Source organism: Phlebotomus argentipes, unplaced genomic scaffold (assembly GCF_947086385.1).
Source record: "Phlebotomus argentipes unplaced genomic scaffold, Phlebotomus argentipes genome assembly contig_58, whole genome shotgun sequence".
In the NCBI taxonomy this organism is placed as follows: domain Eukaryota; kingdom Metazoa; phylum Arthropoda; class Insecta; order Diptera; family Psychodidae; genus Phlebotomus; species Phlebotomus argentipes.
The window spans coordinates 56,349-74,519 of NW_026776189.1; the positions used below are offsets into that span (position 1 = coordinate 56,349).

General features: G+C 36.1%; 1 protein-coding gene across 1 annotated transcript in view; it reads left to right on the forward strand.

Annotated features, from left to right (window-relative positions):
* The window catches only part of LOC132264391 (paired box protein Pax-6-like), a 42,498-nt gene extending 26,119 nt beyond the window's left edge, over nucleotides 1–16,379 (forward strand). Inside the window, exons 3-6 of the mRNA XM_059764589.1 lie at nucleotides 6,392–6,532; nucleotides 15,275–15,556; nucleotides 15,629–15,813; nucleotides 15,906–16,379. Coding sequence (XP_059620572.1) covers nucleotides 6,392–6,532; nucleotides 15,275–15,556; nucleotides 15,629–15,813; nucleotides 15,906–16,379 — 1,082 coding nt within the window. The remainder of the gene's footprint in view (nucleotides 1–6,391; nucleotides 6,533–15,274; nucleotides 15,557–15,628; nucleotides 15,814–15,905) is intronic.
* The last annotated feature ends 1,792 nt before the right edge of the window (nucleotides 16,380–18,171 follow it).

Genomic DNA, 18,171 nt, shown 5'->3' on the forward strand with positions numbered 1-18,171 from the left:
AAAATATCATCTTAAATTGCAGAAAAATGTCTCTTTGCCTTGGTTATTTTCTCTCTGTTTACTTTACAAGAATATTTGCACCGCAAAAGCTTCTATTTCAACAAATTAAGATATTTAATAAAAAAATTTTGCCCAGAAAGATCAACTTGATGGCTTTGTTTTTAGGTTATGTGATAGAAAAAACCCTCAAAATCACCTAATTTGTGTTAAAACTGAGAATTCTTCACTTTTCTGGGCAAAATTAAGCATTTTCGTTCAAAAAAAACTTAAGATTAGGTTAGAAAACAGCCTGAAAGTCAAACATAACCTCAAAAATATCACTAAAATTGCAGGAAAATGTCTCTTTTTACTGTAAATAATATTTACGTTACAAAAGCTACCTTTTCGACAAATTTAGGTATTTTTTCTTATTACTTTGACTAGGAAAATCAATTTTGATTGTCTTTTTTAGGTTATGTGATGAAATAACCTTAAAAATCATCAAATTTCTGTTTTAACTGCAAATATTTCTCTTTTTCTCTGTAGATTTCAGCATTTTTGTGCGAAAAAACGTCATATTGAATTGAGAAAAGGCTTAAAAGTATTGGAATGATTGCATAACCTCAAAAAATATCGAATTTCAGACTAAAAAAGTGTTTCTTTAGGTTATTTTTCGCGGTTTTTCGTAGAAACATTGACATATTTCACTATTTTTACTCATTTTCAATGTTTGGAGGAATTTAAATTAGTCGTAAAAGAATTTTCTAAGCAGATTTCATAACCTCACAATTTGATTCTATTGTGAAAAAGTCAGAATTGAGTAAAAATGCATTTTTAAGAGTGTTAAGAAGTGTCTGGAAGTGTTGAAGATTCTGCAGAGGAATTGCAGAAGTGTTTTGGAAGTGTTGTACACTGTTTATCTCCCCCTTGAGCAAAGACAGCATAAGCTGTGGATCACCCTGTGTGTGCGCGCGGAGATGGACACTGAGACGAGGTTTCTTATCAGGGGAAGAAGTTGAGAGCACGATTGAAACTTTTATTGTGGACTCTGGCGTTGCTTTGTGCCATTTTATGGAGTTGCTTTCCAAATTGATGAATTTTATCGTTTGTTTACAATAAATTGTATTTTATGGTTAAATTTTATTTACTTTTTTACTGACTTTTGGGCCGACTGATGAGCATTTTGGGTGGAGGATGGCATTCTCTCAAACACACAGCGACACTTTTAGATGCTTCCTCGTGTGCTTAGTTGGTCTGTTGTGCGCGTTCTTTTGCTTGTGCGCAGACCCAGAAGACGATGAAAACACATCTCAAGCATCTCTCTCTCTGTCTGTCTCTCTCAAGAACACTTGCTTCAATTTGTGTGTCTGCGTGTGTTAAAAAGTGCGCAACAACCTGTTTAAACTACTCTTTGAGAAAACGTTTGAAAATTCCTCAATATAATCGCCTCGATCTCTTTTTCTCCCCGCGCCGCAATCGGCAATTCAACACACCATCGAAGAAAAAGATCTCGAAGCGGAAGACAAAAGTCCACGCAATGTCTCCTTATCTGCTTCGCATCTGGTATAGATGTCCACGAGGATAGATCGTCGCGAATAGGTTAAACAAGGGGAAAATCACTTTTTGTGATTTTTACTCAAATTTTGATTTTTTTTAATTATTTTCCTGAATATTTGAAAAAAAATTTTGATTTTTTTTATAATCAAAAAATATTAAAAATTAAAAAAAACATAAATAATTATTTTTGATTTTTTTCCAAATTTTGATCATTTCATACCAAAATTTGGATTGTTTTCTGATTATTTGTTTTTCAAATTCGAATTTTTTATTATTTTATACAAAATTCGGTTTATTTTTCAATTATTTTCTGAATATTTATTATTAAAATTTGACTATTTTATACAAATTCTGATTATTTCTTGATTATTTGTTTTTTTTTAACTTCAAATTATTTTTGATTTCTATTCAAATTTTGATTAATTCATACCAAAATTTGGATTATTTTTTTATTATTATTTTCTAAATATTTATCACAAATTTTGAAAATAAATTGAATAATTGTAAAAATCTTTTTTTATTTCATGTAGAATTTGAATATTTTTCTATTTTACTTTGGAAAATACTTTTTTTCTTTTATTATTATTTTATTCAAAATTTTGATTATTTTGCAATTTTTGATTTGAAAAACAATAATTTTTTTTTGATAATTTTACTCAAAATTTTGATTATTTTTCCAAATTTACTTGAGAAATATTCTTTTTTTTTAATATTTAATTTAATATTTGGTTATTTTGATTTTTTTTGTAATTTTATTTGTGAAAATAATAATTTTTTCAAATTATTTTCAATTTTATTTGAGAAAATATTGATTTTTAAAAATTATTTTAAACTAAATTTGATTATTTTTCAATTTTATTTGGAAAAAAAATCATTTTTTTTTTTATTATTTAACTCAAATAATTGATTATTTGATTGGAGAACATTAAGTTTCCTCAGAAGTCGCCTTGTGATTTGCCCCTTGAGGTTAAAACGACACTTTTCCCTCTGCCAAGATCTTGCGTGGTTTTCGTCGATAATCAGACCAATCTTCTCGCATTGACACACGATCCTCATCATCGTGGTGCAACTTGTGGGGGTTTTGTGCGATAATGCGACGAAAATTCTACAAGAGTTTCACGCGGATTGCAACTCCTCATCATCTCTTTAGCCTCACACTTTATGGCCATGCCAGTTAAGAGTTTGATAAGCGCTGTCAAGTCCGGGTGTCTTTCGGTTTCAAGATCACCCGAAAACGGTAAAGTTTTTTCGATAGAAGACATAAAATTGTGTTCCAGTTTTGCACGATGAGAAAAGTATATATATATATATTCAGCAATAAAATGGCTTTTAAGAATCTTTATCATTACTCAATCATCTAAAGAGCTGTCTATTTGAGCAGATCAAGTCTTAATTATTCCTCAATGAGCACAAAAAAAGACCCAAGAATCACATTATTTCTTCGAAAACCTGACAGTGGACAAATCTCTGTCGAAAAAAGATGATGTCTTTAAGTACTCTGATGAAGATTCTGAATAAAGAGAAATTTTCACTTGCATTCTCTTTAGTAATCAATAGTTTACTTTATAATATTGTAAATTCTAATTGAAAAATTTTGTCATATTGTGATTTGTTTAATGCACTCATCAATTTATTGGCTGAATCACTAGGCAACAAAAATCACACTCCCCCCCCCCCCCTTTTTTTGAAGTGTGGATTTTCTGATTCCTTGAGTCATCAGCTTTCCAACGGTATCTCACTTTTTCCCTAGACTCTCAAGTTCGTCCTTTTAGAGCCTATTTTCCCCTATTTTCACCCACTTTGCCGCACTTATGTGCTCATATTTCGCTCAATTTTCCACGGATTTCCCCCAAATTAGGCTCAAATGATAGCTATTGAAATTATCTACTACTTTGTAAAACATTGTGAGTGTTTTAGAGCACTTCTTGTTGGTCAAAAATGATCTTTTGTGAAGCACTAGGTAAAAAATTTGCCGGGTTTTTTACTTCACTTTTTTCTAAATATCGCCGAAACAAAGAAACTTTTATGTTGGATTATTTTTCTTATGTGTAAAACACTTCAGGGGATGCATTTCCCCCCCACCGTATACATGTCGAAGGGATATTACAAGATATCAAGAAAGAACAAATCACATTTTTGCTCATCACGCCATGAAAAAATAGTAAATCAATCTGAATACGTGCGAAATTCTGAGAAAAACTACCCAAATTCCGCGAAATACTCTTAGGGATTGCGGATTGCGCTTAAGATTGCACTTAGAATTGCGGTGATTGCGCCAAAACATTGCAATTTTACACTAGAGATTGCGAAGATTGCGTTCTCAGTGAACCGTGATTGCGCCACATGTTTACCCCTTGTTAATTTATCAGTTCTTCACTAAATCCAAGACGTCCAAGGGTAGATAATATAGTCAAAAAGTGATGTACGGCTCAGCAGAGATACTTAAGAAGGCGAAAGTGTTCAAAAACTTACTGACTAATCATCCAGATTTTTGATATGTCTTTTGATTTTTACAAAGAAACAATCTTTTTAGGTTATGTAACAAATCACACATCATCAGAATTTGATTATTTTTCAATTTTATTCGGGAAAATAAACATTTTTATAAATTATTTTTATCAGAATTTGATTATTTTTCAATTTTAATTGGGAAAATAAACATTTTTTTAAATAATGTTTTTAAAAACTTGATTATTTTTCAATTTTAATTGGAAAAAAATCATATTTTTTTAAATTATTTCATTCAGAATTTGATTATTTTTCAATTTTAATTGGGAAAATAAACATTTTTTAAAATTATTTTTATCAGAATTTGATTTTTTTTCCATTTTTATTTGGGAAAATAAACATCTTTTTAAATAATGTTTTTTAAAACTTGATTATTTATCAATTTTAATTGGCAAAAAATCATTTTTTAAATTATTTTATTTAAAATTTGATTATTTTTCAATTTTAATTGGCAAAATAATAATTTTTTCTTATTATTTTACTCAAATTATTGGATTTTTTAATTATGTTTCCTCAAAAATCGCCCCTTGTGACTTGTCCCTTGGAAAAATCTCCGAAGTTTCCGAAAGAGTTGTAGAAGAAAGTAAGGAAAAACACATGTTTTAAAAGCACTGGTGATGTTCTTGGAAGTGTCAGGAAGTGCGTTGTGTACACATTTTAGCCTTTACTATCTTCCCTTTGTTTGACCACAACGATGGTTATTCTTCTGGCCCAGCAAAAGTCATCGGCAGAAATGGGGGGCGGCAGAACGTTGGCAACAATTCCTCCCATTCCCAATTAATCCGGCGACTCGTTGGCAATGCAAACATCGGCCGCCGCCGGGCACGAGAGGGGGTGGAGCTGTGACCATAACTCCTCGGCAACTGCATGCGCTTTTGGGCCCCACTCGATGACATGTGGGCCTCCGCGGACATTAATTAAGCACCTCTAATCGCGAATCGCCCGGGTGGTCGATTCTCCACCTCGAAACCCAAAGCAGCCCCCCGGCGGCATTTCCAGCGCGCCGCCAACAATCACGGCCCAATTGTGGCCGGCCTCCAATGGCGCACACCTGCAATTCCGTATGGTAATGTTTCAAGGGCGGGGGGAACGAGAGCGAGAGAGAGAGAGAAAGAGAGAAATTAATAAAGCATTTCGATAAATGCAGATCTGAATCAATTTACGCGGGAAAGTGGATTTGGAGCGACTCCACAAGACACCTATCAATTTGCCCGATCTTTTGTGCTGCTCCTCTCTTTTTTTCTTGTGGTACGCCAAAGGGAAGAGATTAGACGGTGAGGAAGTGGTGTACAGAACAGCGGAAATGTTCGAGAAGATGTCTAAATATTTACAAAATTCATTTGTCGCACAGTTTTTTTTCTCAATTTTATTATTGAATTATTCAGAAATTCGTCGTTGTAACATTACAGAATTCGTATATCAGTTCCTTAAAAGCTACTAATTTGGTGTTGCAACTTTACTTTGTCATATAGTTAATATTGACGGCCGCCTGGTGGCGCTAGTGTAAAGTACGAATGAAATACGAACGAGAAGGCGTTGCAAGGCAATGCTGGGACTTTATTTAATACAAATTGACAGCTGTCACAATGACATTTGCTCTTTGATGATGTTTTTAGGGCAGAATATTCCAACTTCCGCCCAGTTTCTGGCCATTTTCCTCCTCGTGGAAGTTCGGAAATGTTCTTTAGTGGAAGTGAAACTGACTTTCAAGACAAGATATCTTCATTTGACAACTATTCGTGACATTAGGTGTGTTTTCAATGGGTTTCTTGAAGGATTCTTTGTGGCCAAATTGTCGCATTTTCGAGTTTCACTTGAAAATGCCTTAAGAAACCAAACATTTTTCCTAGAAAGGATCGAATGATGTCCGGAAAAACACATAACCTCAATTTAGAGCATTGAAATGTGCGAAAATGACCCAAAAAATACAATAAATATGTGTTTATCTACACAAAAAAAGCATAATTGCCTATTTCCTCTGGTTTTATATACAAAATTTTAGGCTTTTCTTGTCTTCACGCGATGAAAAATATGTGAATTGATAAATTCCCCACATTAGTAAATATTATCAGAATCGTAATCTTGCAACATCTTTTTTGCAAATTCATATTATTGACAGCTTATTTTGAAATGTTACAAAAGAATAGTTGCAACGAGGGATAAGAGATTTTCCACTTTAAAAGAAATCAAGAGCATGGTGTACATGTTTGAGTTGTGCCAACTTCCCCTTGACACGCCGTGCGGGCATTTGATGATCATGGGCAGAGTGAATAGATTAAACTGTGCGTGGTGAGCAATGTCGGCAGCCACTGACCAAAGATCCCTCTGTCTCTCTGACTCATTGCAGGCACGCTGCGCCCGCCAGGACTCATCGGAGGCTCCAAACCAAAGGTAGCAACGCCAGCTGTCGTCTCAAAAATCGAACAGTACAAACGGGAGAATCCCACCATCTTCGCCTGGGAAATCCGGGAGCGATTGATTTCGGAAGGTAAGAATCAAGGGGCAAATCACAAGAAGCGACTTCTGAGGAAACTCAATGTTCTCCTAATCAAATAATCAAATTATGATTTAAATAATAAAAAAAAAAGATTATTTTCCCAACTAAAATTGCAAAAAAAATCTAATTTTAATTAAAACAAAATAACCAAATTCTGAATAAAATAGTCAAAAAATTAATATTTTCTTAAACAAAAATTGAAGAATAAATGAAAAAAATTATTATTTCCCTCAAAAAAATACCCAAAAAAAATTAAAATAACCAAATTTTAAATTAAGAATAAAAAAAAATAATATTTTCGAAAAATAAAATTGAAAAATAATCAAATAAAAAATATCCAAAAAAGATTTTTTTTCAAAGTAAAGTTGAAAAAAAAACAAATTTTCAATAAAATAATCAAAAAAATGAATGTTTTCCAAATAAAAATTGCAAAATAATCAAATATTGAATAAAATAACAATAAAAATTAGTATTTCCCAAAGTAAAATTATAAAAAAAATCAAAATAATCAAGTTCTGAAGTGAATAATTTAAAAAAAAAAGAATTTTTTCTCAAGTGAAAAATAATCAAAACTGAAAAATAATCAAAATTTGAATTAAAATCACAATAATAAAAAAAAATAAACAGAATTTGTGTGAAATAATCAAATTTTGAAGAAAATAATCAAAAAATAATCCGAATTTGTATAAAATAAAACAATTTTTAATGAAGTAATTCAAAAAAGAATCAAATTTTAATCAAATATTCAGAAAAAATTAAAAAAAAAAAATAATCAGAATTTTGTATATTAAATAATCGATTTTTAATCAAATATTCAGAGAAAAAATCAAAAAATAATCAAAATTTTGTACGAAATAAAAAGTTTTTAATCAAATATTCAGAAAAAAATCAAAAAATATACAAAAAATAATCAATTTTAAATCAAATATTCAGAAAATAAATCAAAAAATATACAAAAAATAATCAAATTTTAATTAATTATTCAGAAAATAATCAAAATTTTGTACGAAATAATCAAAATTTCAATTAAAATCACGAAATAATCGAGAAAAAAGATTGAATAATCACAAAGTTAATGGTCTCAACTTACGCGACTGACTTTCCCCTTGGTAAGAATTGACGAACATTGATTGCTCCACATGAGACAACATCGATTCCATCTTCTTGATAAGGTCGCACGGCCGATTTATTGCCGTGCGATCGACGCTCCGCGGAGTCACATTCCCAAAATGGGTTTTGATGTGGTGGAATTGCTTCTTGGATTACGCGGCAATTTCCATTGTAATGTGCGCCCCACAAAAGCCCCGGCAATGAAACTCATTGGGTGAAAAAGCGAGAAAGAGAGAGAAATTGGGCGCGCCGGGGTGCAATTTTCAATTATTTCACACCATTCACAAGATCGCCCCCCAAAAAGAACAGCAGGAGAAGGAAAAAACTCCGCGTGATCACGAGACGCGACAATTCTGGCATGACAACAATCGCCATTCGTCCACATCATTCGCCACGCTCTTGGGTCCACTCTTCAAGGGGGGAGATATTATGGCCGGAAGTGGTGTACAGCTTGAGAGGAAGTGTTTAGAAGTGAAAGTGGCAAAATATATTAGAATATTTGCACTGAAAAAGCTTCCATTTCAACCAAATTGAGTCATTTTTCTCATTATTTAGCTCAAAATTCACTTTTATTGCTTTTTTGAGGTTATGTTTAATTTAAAACAGATTCAATTGTCAAATTTCTCTCCATCTTGCCAAATTTGAGCATTTTTCTGTGGAAAAAACTTCATATTGATTGAGAAAAAGCCTAAAAATCAAACATAACCTCAAAAATATCATCTTAAATTGCAGAAAAATGTCTCTTTTTACTGTAAATAATATTTTCGTTGCAAAAGCTACCTTTTCGACAAATTGAGGCATTTTTTTAATTACTTTGCCTAGAAAAATCAATTTGATCGCTTTGTTTTTAGGTTATGTGATAGAAAAACCCCTAAAATCATCTAATTTGTGTTTAAACTGAAAATTCTTCTCTTTTCTTGGCAAAATTAGACATTTGCGTTCGAAAAAATTTAAGATTAGGTTAGAAAACAACTTAAAAGTCAAACATAACCTCAAAAATATCACTTAAATTACAGAAAAAGTCTCATTGCCTTGATTATTTTCGCAGTTTTTACTTTACAAGAATATTTGCACTGTAAAACCTTCCTTTTCAACCAAAATTGAAGCACTTTCTAAATTATTTTACGTGGAAAAATCTATTTAATCGCTTTTTTTAGGTTATGTGATTGATTTCAAGCAGATTTTGTCACTTTAATAATCCTCAAAGTCATAAAATTGGTGTTAAAGCAGGAATTTGTCTCTTTTCTTTGCCAGAATTGAGCATTTACAGCTTAAAAACAGCTTAAAAAAGTCAAACATAACCTTAAAAATGTCACTTTAACTGAGATAAATGTTAAAATAACAAATTCAACGTCATTTTTTAGTGGAAACATTGTGATATTCGCCATTTTTCCGTCATTTCCAGGCTTAAAGTTTTTTTTTTAAGCATTTTCTGAAGACAAAACTATAAAAAATGCGAATGAACAAATTCTGGGGACATTCAAATCTTTTTCTTCTTCTTGAGGCGGATTAAACCATGGATTAACTTTGTGACAAGTCAGAAATCTAGAGAAGAAATTGAAGAAGTCAAAGAAAAAGCGATGGAAAATGTCTTTTGAGGCATTCAGAAGTGTCAGTGAAGATTCTTGGGTAAGAAACTGTGAAAATGTCAGGAAATTGTGTACAGATTGAAGGCATATTATCTCCCCCTTGGGTCACTTGTTCCACCGACTCCTCCTCTGGCGGGTCTATGGAAAATCTTGTGACTTCCGATCGCACCGAAGGTGGCCATTAAATCTTTTTTCTTTTTCCCCACCATCGCCAAGCGGATGGAAACCACAACGGAATTTTGTCAGTATCACGAAACAAACCACAAACCATCCATTACGCCGCCCGGCGCACATTCTTGCCTATTGACAATGCTAAAAGGTGGATAAACATGCCCCAAAAGATAGTTATTTTGCCCTATTGTACTCATTTCTGTCCGAGCAGATGCTCAGAAAATTGATACATTGATATTAGGAGTTGCGCGGGATTCGCCTATTTCCTCTGTCTCTGACTTCCATGGCAAAAAGACAGTGAAATTCACTCGCCGCAACGGTTTTTCACTACAATGAGAATGCTGGAAAAATATAAGGAAGATTTTTTATAACTTCCTATTTCTTATCACAATCTGTTTATCCTTAAGGGATTTAACAATAAGTAAAAATCAATTGGCGAGTTTTAGTGAGCTTGCTGGGAAATGGTCCAATGACAAAACCCTTATATACACTTAGAATTTACATTAATATGTAAGATTTGAACATAAAAGAACTATAACTCTACTGGGTGACTTATTCTTTCACATGATTGTAGAGAATACAAACATTTTCCACTTCATTTCCTCTCCAGTCGCAACTCGTGAAGCTAATTTAAATTTTTTCTTGTCAAATGATGGACAAGATAATAATTGACAGATTAAATATGAAATGCATAATTACAGCCCATGATTCTCAAGATTTGTTGCGCTTAATTCCGCCAAGTCACCACCACCACACTTGGCTCTGACTTTAATAGTCAATCATAAAACTGTCTTCATTCTTAATTACCCGATCACGTGAGCGCCGCGCACTGAGGATTATCTGCGGATAAATAATGCCAAGCTCAAGACCTCAAGATCATCCACCAAATCGATCGACTGCAATTTGCAAACCATTTAGTCATTTGCATGGCTTTTTTTTGTACATCAGCTCGCGGTGCACAAAAGAAGGGTAGAAGTGCATGCCAAGGGGGAAATAATGTGGCTGAAAAGATGTTCAACGCAGCATTAAGAGAATACTTCTAGTAAAGCTCAGTTTATGCTTTTTTTCCCTCAGGTTTTACAACAGGTTTTACAAGAAAATACTTCATATTGAAAGTGTAATTTTGATATATTCTTCTTACCACTATTTATCCCTTCATATCTTGCAATGTACCTGTCTGATTACTAATCGCCTACAACTCTCTAAGACATACCTAAGGTTGGTAAATGACCAATGATTCGAATTTATGCGTTGATATGAAGTTTTCGGATATCTTTAAGTTAGACTTTTTGTCTCTTTTAAAGTAGTCACATAATCTTCAAAATACATGGAAAGATAAGAAGAACCAATCACAATATCTCCCCCTTGATATGTACACTCTCAAGCATTGCCACTTCTTGGGCATCTCGTCACGAGCCGCCCAAGCAATTTTGACCAATTGTGGCTGAAAGAGGAAATTGTGGTACTTAATCAGCGAGTCGTGATTGCGCTACCGCCATTGTTTTTTGCCACAGTTTTTCCTGCCCTCAGGAGCTTTCCATTGTGGGGCGCGCGCGGACATCGTGTGAAAAATACGGAGGGAAATCACCATGATCAGACGCGAGGATCTAACACTAATCGATTGCTGTATCTTGTGTGCTGCTGGAGAATCTCTTTGGCGAAGGCAATCAGTGGTGAATTGTGCCAAGTCACTGGACACTCTTTAGCCTCTTGCTCTGGAACGATGGACGCGGGCGCAGATAAAAAAGGGGGTATCACAATATTTAGTCGATGGATCAGCAACAAAGCATCGATCGTAATGATCACCCAGTCGCTCATTGACGCTCACCAAAGTGCGCGCGGTTTGATGATTGAGTGAGAAGAAGCGCGCGGGATTCAAATGATTGCGCGGCACAAATCCAATCAAAATGCTGCGCAACAGAAGAAGAGGAAGAAGAAAAGCCTCTCTTCACACACTCTCTTTGGGTTATAAGATAAATGAGGAACAATGAGAGGTTCTGCGCGCGCTGAAGGAGCACAAATCGTGAAGAAGATGATGGATTGACGGGTGTGTTGCTACACATTTCCAACATCTGTGTAATTTGTATTTGAAAACACCCTCAAAGGGTCGCCCTCTTATCGATCATCATCATCGAACCACGGGTAAATGATTCATTCAACAAAAGACCCATCTTCACGGGCTCTTTTATTTATTTGCTCGCGCGGGCATTAATTTCTTCAAACACTCTCTCTCAAGAGGTTGCGCTCAAGAGATCAAGTGTGGATCAAAAGTTGAAGGCTTAACCACAATTTATTTCTTTATTGGGATATTTTTGGAGAGCATCGATTGATTGAGAAATGATTTTATAGGATATTTTGTACGGCAACAAAATGGAAAGATTTCCGATATGTTTTTAAGCAATTAGAAAATATCTAAATTTTTATTCTAATTTTACTCTTCAGTTAACACTAGACACACTTCAAGTGAGTAAATTCATTATAACTATAGCGTAATGATTTCAATGTTTTTTATGATCTAAGATCTCAACTTTTGAGTAAAAAATGATCAACATTTGATTAGGGGTAAACGGGACAGTTTCAGATTGGGGCAGTTTCAGATTTCTTAATTTTCTCAGAGATTTTCACATGAATAAATTCTTCGTTTTCACACAATGTTTTGTAGTCCTTAAGGACTACAATTGATGAAAATTTGCACAGGATTTACCATTACTGTTTAGATAAAATAAGTGAAAATTGAAAATCACTCACAAACTAGAATTTTGCTGCTAAATTGACACCTTTAAACGACTTCTTAGTTGAAAAGTGAGAAAATACACGCGAAAATCACTGATTTTAGAGCAGAAAGTTGCCACTGCTGACGCATGGTGGCGTTGCAATGCAGGAAAAATGACAGGCAACTTGCTTCTCGCTCGGAAATTTTGACATTTCGTGCAAAAGTGTCCAGAAAAGTAGCGAAAATAGTACTTTAAAGGTGATTTTTAGGGAATTAAACAGTTTTAGTGTGTAGAATAGAAACCAAAGTGATCATTTGCCCGCGATTCAACAATTCCACGAAGGAATTTATGGTAAATATAAGTGAAAATCTAGAACTGCCCCACAGTGGGGCAGCGTTGAAATATTTACAACATCTTTTCAATCTCCTTTAGAGGAAAAACGATCAGTTTTAATGCTCAATGAAAGGCATTTTCTGAAGCTCAATAGACGAGAGTTTATTTGAGCGTTGTGATTATTTCAATATATTCAGCCAATTTTTCAAGAAAAAATCCTAAAGTTGGAACAGCATTTTGAATCTGAAACTGCCCCACTTACCCCTAATTAGCCTCCCTGATGTCATTTTAGTCGATTTTGCGACATTTGATTTTTTGCGTGATTACAGATAGAGCGAGATTTTGCCCAGCTCAATAGAGTGAGCAAAAAATTGTCCGTTCCGTTTCAAAATTTCATTAAAAAAAAAAACCGGCTGATCGACCATTAATTTTCACCTCATGCGCCAATAATTCACGGATGGAATTATTATTATTGGATTTTCCGCTCGAATTTTCTCCCCGCGATCGGGCTCACATTGGGGGGGGGCCGTCCAAAAGAAGAGTAGCGGCGGCGGCGGCGGCGGCGAAGAGTGTGAGGCACTCAAAGAGCTCCCAATTTTCCCCTATTAACACCGCCGCGCAATTCAATTTGAGCCGCGCGCGAATGTTTGTCGACACAAATTCAATTTTTTCCGTTTCGGAAGATGAAGCAGAAAAAGAAAAGGAGGGAGAAAAAAAAAGCAGAAGTGAAGCACGCTCAAGAAGTGGCCTCCACGTGAAATCGCCCTGGTAATTGTGATAATTTTCCCCCATGATTGCGTGCCACGAACAATTTTTAATTTGATGTCCATAATTGATCACAATAGTTACTACATATATCGCGTTTCTAGTGTTTTTTTTTCTTTTCTACCGAAGGAGAGAAAAAAAGACCCAACAATCTGAATATCTCAGTGGGATTTCACTCACCTGAAGAAGGTTTTATTACAGTTTGTAATAAGCACGAATTTACCAATACAAATTACACATTTTACATTGATTAGAGAGAATTCAATTTTGAAAAATAATAATGTACAGATAAATATTAATAATATCGATTTGAAATTATTCATTTGCTAGCTTGAAATTGAAGAAAAATGCAATTAACATTTGGATTATTGGACTTTCAGCTGTGATTTGTTCATTAAAATGGGAAATCAGGTTCATAAACAGCGCATTATTGTGGACTAAGACACCAATTGTGGTCACTTCCTCAATTTCTACAAAGGAATTACGAAGAAATCACAAGGGGGAGATAATACAGTCCAGAAGTGTTGTACAAATTCTGCAGACGTACTTAAGAAGTGGAAGTATTGAAAAACCTTCAATATTTCTTATCAAATCATTCAGATTCTTTGAATTTCTTTCGATTTTCATGAAGAAACAAACGTTAGAATCTTTTTTTCTAGGTTATGTAAAGAATCAAGAACAGATTTAATCAATAATTAGCATTCTAGCATATAAATTCTGCAAATGCTGGTCAGAATTAAGCATTTTCAAGCAATTGACAGCGCTTTTTGATCTTTTGATGCAATGATTGTGCTAGGATCGAACATAACCTGAAAAACAGTCATATTTACTTGAAAAATACTAATTTAGAAAGCTTTTTGGACAATTATGACTCTGAAAAAGCAGTTTAAGGTTCTTTAGCAGATCTAGAATGTTTCAAAACTGAGTTTTTACAAATCTCTTAGTGACATTTTGAGGTTATGTTGGGAAAAGGTACATAAAAAAGCGGTTTTAAGTGAATTTTTGCACTAATATCAAATCGAAACCAAATACAACATAATCTTCCCTTTGAATTGAACTTCTTTGTTGCCAAGAAACACTGCAAATTGTGTTAAGATCGTACATAACCTCAAAAATAGTCATTTGGTCAGTTTTCTGGACAATTTTCACTGTGAATCATTAGTTTTGAGTTCATTGGCAGATCAAAAGAGACGATTTTATGCTTCAAAAAGCTTCCAGACTATGTCTTTAAGAGATCTCTGAGTGATGTTTTGAGGTTATGGTCGAAAAAGACACCCAAAAAAGAGTTTTCTATTTTTAACTCTAAATCAGCACTAATCAGATGATTTGGTTGTCTATAAAACTTCTAAAGGGAATTTTTGAAGATTTCTGGGTCTTATTTTTGAGGTTATGGTTGGAAAAGATGTCCAAAATAGCGTTTTTTACTGAAATTCTTGCAGAAATATCGAATGAAAACTTAAGAAATTCGATTAAATTTGGGAATTTGAAGTGTCAGGCAAATTTTGAAGTGTTTGGAAGTAATGTAACAGTTTGATGACATATTATCTCCCCCTTGAAGAAATCATAGACATTTCTTGCACTTTGAGAGTGCGTAAAAATATCTCTCTTTCTCATCTTGCAATAGTGAATTAGTTTTTGACATCATTTTTACATTCATTCTTACCTTTTTCTGACATTCCTTGAACAGATTTTTCTGTAAATCTACCTTACGACCAAATACGAACCCTCAGACGACCTAGTTACGACCTCATCACTACAGTTTTTAGTGGTTATTTGTAGAAATCTCATTCAAAACACTTTAAGTTTGTCTTTTCTCACCATCACCTTTCAAAATTGATAAGAATTTTTTGATAATATTATTCAAAAACTTTGCAAAATGAAAACTGAAACGTAATCTATGGTCAGAATTTGGTAATAATCATGAAACTTGACAACTTCCAGCAAATAAAGCTACGAAGAGCTCTTAAAATAAAGCAATTACATGCTTTAAGAGAGATATTATAGTAAACAAAATGAACTCCCCTTAAAATTCACCCTTAATTCTGTTCAAGGTGTCTGCACAAATGCAACTGCGCCGTCTGTGTCGTCCATCAATCGTATTTTGAGGAATAGAGCCGCTGAGAGAGCAGCGGCTGAATTTGCCAGAGCCGCCGGCTATGGCTTGTACCCGCCGCATCCCTATGGAGGCTTTGCCTGGCCTCCGACGCACCTCTGGCCGCCCAATGCGGCCAATCTCAGTGGAATAACCCCGCCCGGCTCCACCTCAAGCACTGCAGTGTCCCCTGGATCGTCCCACGACACCGCCGGCTCTCCAGACGGCAGTCGCCTCATAGGTGAGTTTGTGAGGTTATGTGCGCCCTTCGATGCACTCTCACGCGACCTTTCAAATGCCTCCTTTTCCGCAGATGTCGAGGGCGAGGACTCGGGCAGCTTGGATGGGGAGCAACCCAAGTTCCGACGCAACCGCACCACCTTCAGTCCAGAACAGTTGGAGGAGCTGGAGAAGGAGTTCGACAAGTCGCACTATCCGTGCGTGAGCACGCGCGAACGCCTCGCCTCGCGCACTTCCCTGAGCGAGGCGCGTGTTCAGGTGAGTTGTCTTGTGACCGTTGCATGTGTGTCCACTCCGTGAGTGGGGGTGGCTTCTGGCCGTGTCGACTAATTTCTTCATTAAAACACTAGGTTTGGTTTTCCAACAGACGAGCGAAGTGGCGGCGCCACCAGCGCATGAATATCCTCAAACAGCAGTCCTCACCCACGCCCCAAAGAGCCACCCCAAGCAACAACAGCAGCAGCAGCAATTTCACCCCTACCGCGACGCCCGCCAGGGAAGTCGCCACCTCCCCGGCGGCGGCGGCAGCGGTCTCAGCGGCCGTGGTAGCGGCGACAAGCTTAGTCACAGCATCCACGCCATTATTAATGGGCGGCGAACATAGCGCCTTTCGCTCACTTGTGCCCTCGTCCGCGGCGGCATTGCTCGCCGCCTCGGCGTCACTCGGCCTGCGGCCACCCTACGCCGGCCTGCGCGCCGCCGCAGAATCCTCCATCTCCTCCTCCGACGAGGAGATCAACGTGCACGATGACGATTCCAATGGCTCAGCGGCCAAGAGCCGCTCCACGCCGCTTCAGCTCACGACGCACGACAGGCCAAACTAGGCCGGCGCAGAGCACTCGCAATTCTTCAGAAAACTTATAATAATCGAGTAATATCGGCTAATAATGCCCACTAATTGGTCTTTGGAAAATATCTAATTGATGGCAATGAGTGTGGAGATAATTAGACGCAATTGTGGAAGTATTTTTTTAGACCAACTGTGAAGCTGCCATTTGCTGGGAAAGAAGGGCGCCGCGGTTGCTAAATTATTCACGATTCAGGTCGGTTAAAAACAATGTGTCCCTGACAAGATGGTGAATTTTGCTGTTTCATTGAGCTTTTCAATGTCTTATGACACAGTGGAGGACATGCAGTGACGTTGTCACACGACATTCCGATGGATTTTCATAAGATGTCGATCAAAATTTCGATAATTCGCAATTTCGAGTGTTTTTTTTACACCGATTTCAATTATAGCAACTCAATTTTTCTCTTTTAGTGAATTCCATTCTGTCTTATGACACATCTATATCAAAACATTAATATGTCCTACGACATTCCGATGGATTTTCATAAGACAGTCGTTCAGAATTTCTCAAATTTTCCTTTTCCAGTGTTCTAAGGAACTGAATTAAATCATTTTAGACTCCATTGAAAAGCTCTGTGAAAACACTTCAACTCTTCTGAACACTAGAAATTCATTTGATCATTGGTAATGGCTCTTTTTGGGGATACTCAAAGCATTGTTTTCTCCGTGGACAAATCGACCTGATGATGTGGAGAGTGCGTCTGATTTGATGAGGCGGAGCTCCGTGGCCCCAAAAAAAGGGTGAGAACCAATAATTTTCTGAGGTCGGAAAATGTGTGACATTTTCCCTCCTCAATTGCCCAACTAGAGCAACTTGTATTAATTACCACGAAGAAGAGAGACACGCAATTCGAGTGTGTGATGCCCATTAAATTTTCAATCAATTATCGATCCCTTTTCACACTCTCAATGTGTGTGCGAATGGAGTGTTTTTTTATCGTTTGTTGTTGGAGATGAAGACGAAGAAGATGATGAAAAAAAGCATAGAAGAATAACACACAAGACTGTTTTCGTTCCCCCCCTTTTCTTTATATATCTTTTTTTCTTAATTTAAACTTATAGATTAATTATTCCCCCGAATACTTACCCAGTAAAAACAGTCCTATAGGAATCGTGCGGGATTCCGCTGTTTTCCCCAGCGGAATCTTCCACCAAAAATCCACTGTTCGCGGAAAAAATACGCGGAATTCCGCAATATTTTCACCGGATGATTCCGCTATTTATTATTATGTCCCGGAGGTTTTGGGTCTTGGAATTTCTCGGTAGAATTTTAGAGGAAAATCGCGTTTAAATTCCAGCAGGGACAGTGGCGGAATTTTAGCGGATTTCCTTGCCGGAATCACGCAAGATGATCCGTTGAAATTCCAGCAATTGGCCAAAAGGACCTTAAATGGCGGATTTGTGCTGGATTTTCCTGCAGGAATCCTGCAAGAATCTACCATCTTGAAAGACAATCTCGGAAAAATAGGCAGTTCAGTCATTGCGGAATGCTCTGCAAGATTCCACCAAGAATCCACAAGGCAAATTCCCCCCACTTGAATAGTGGAAAAACGCCGGAAGCCTCCCGCAAGATTCCTCTGCTTTTTCGCTATTTGAGATGAGAACGGCGGAAACGCAGCAAAAGTGTCCTCCAGGATTTCTACCACGAATCCTTAAGGTCAAATCCTTCTTCCTGAGTGGCGGAGATGCCGATTGCACCGGGACGAAAAATTTTCAGGACGCGCTTCTGCCGCGTTTCCGCCGTTCTCTTCCCAAATTGTGGAAAA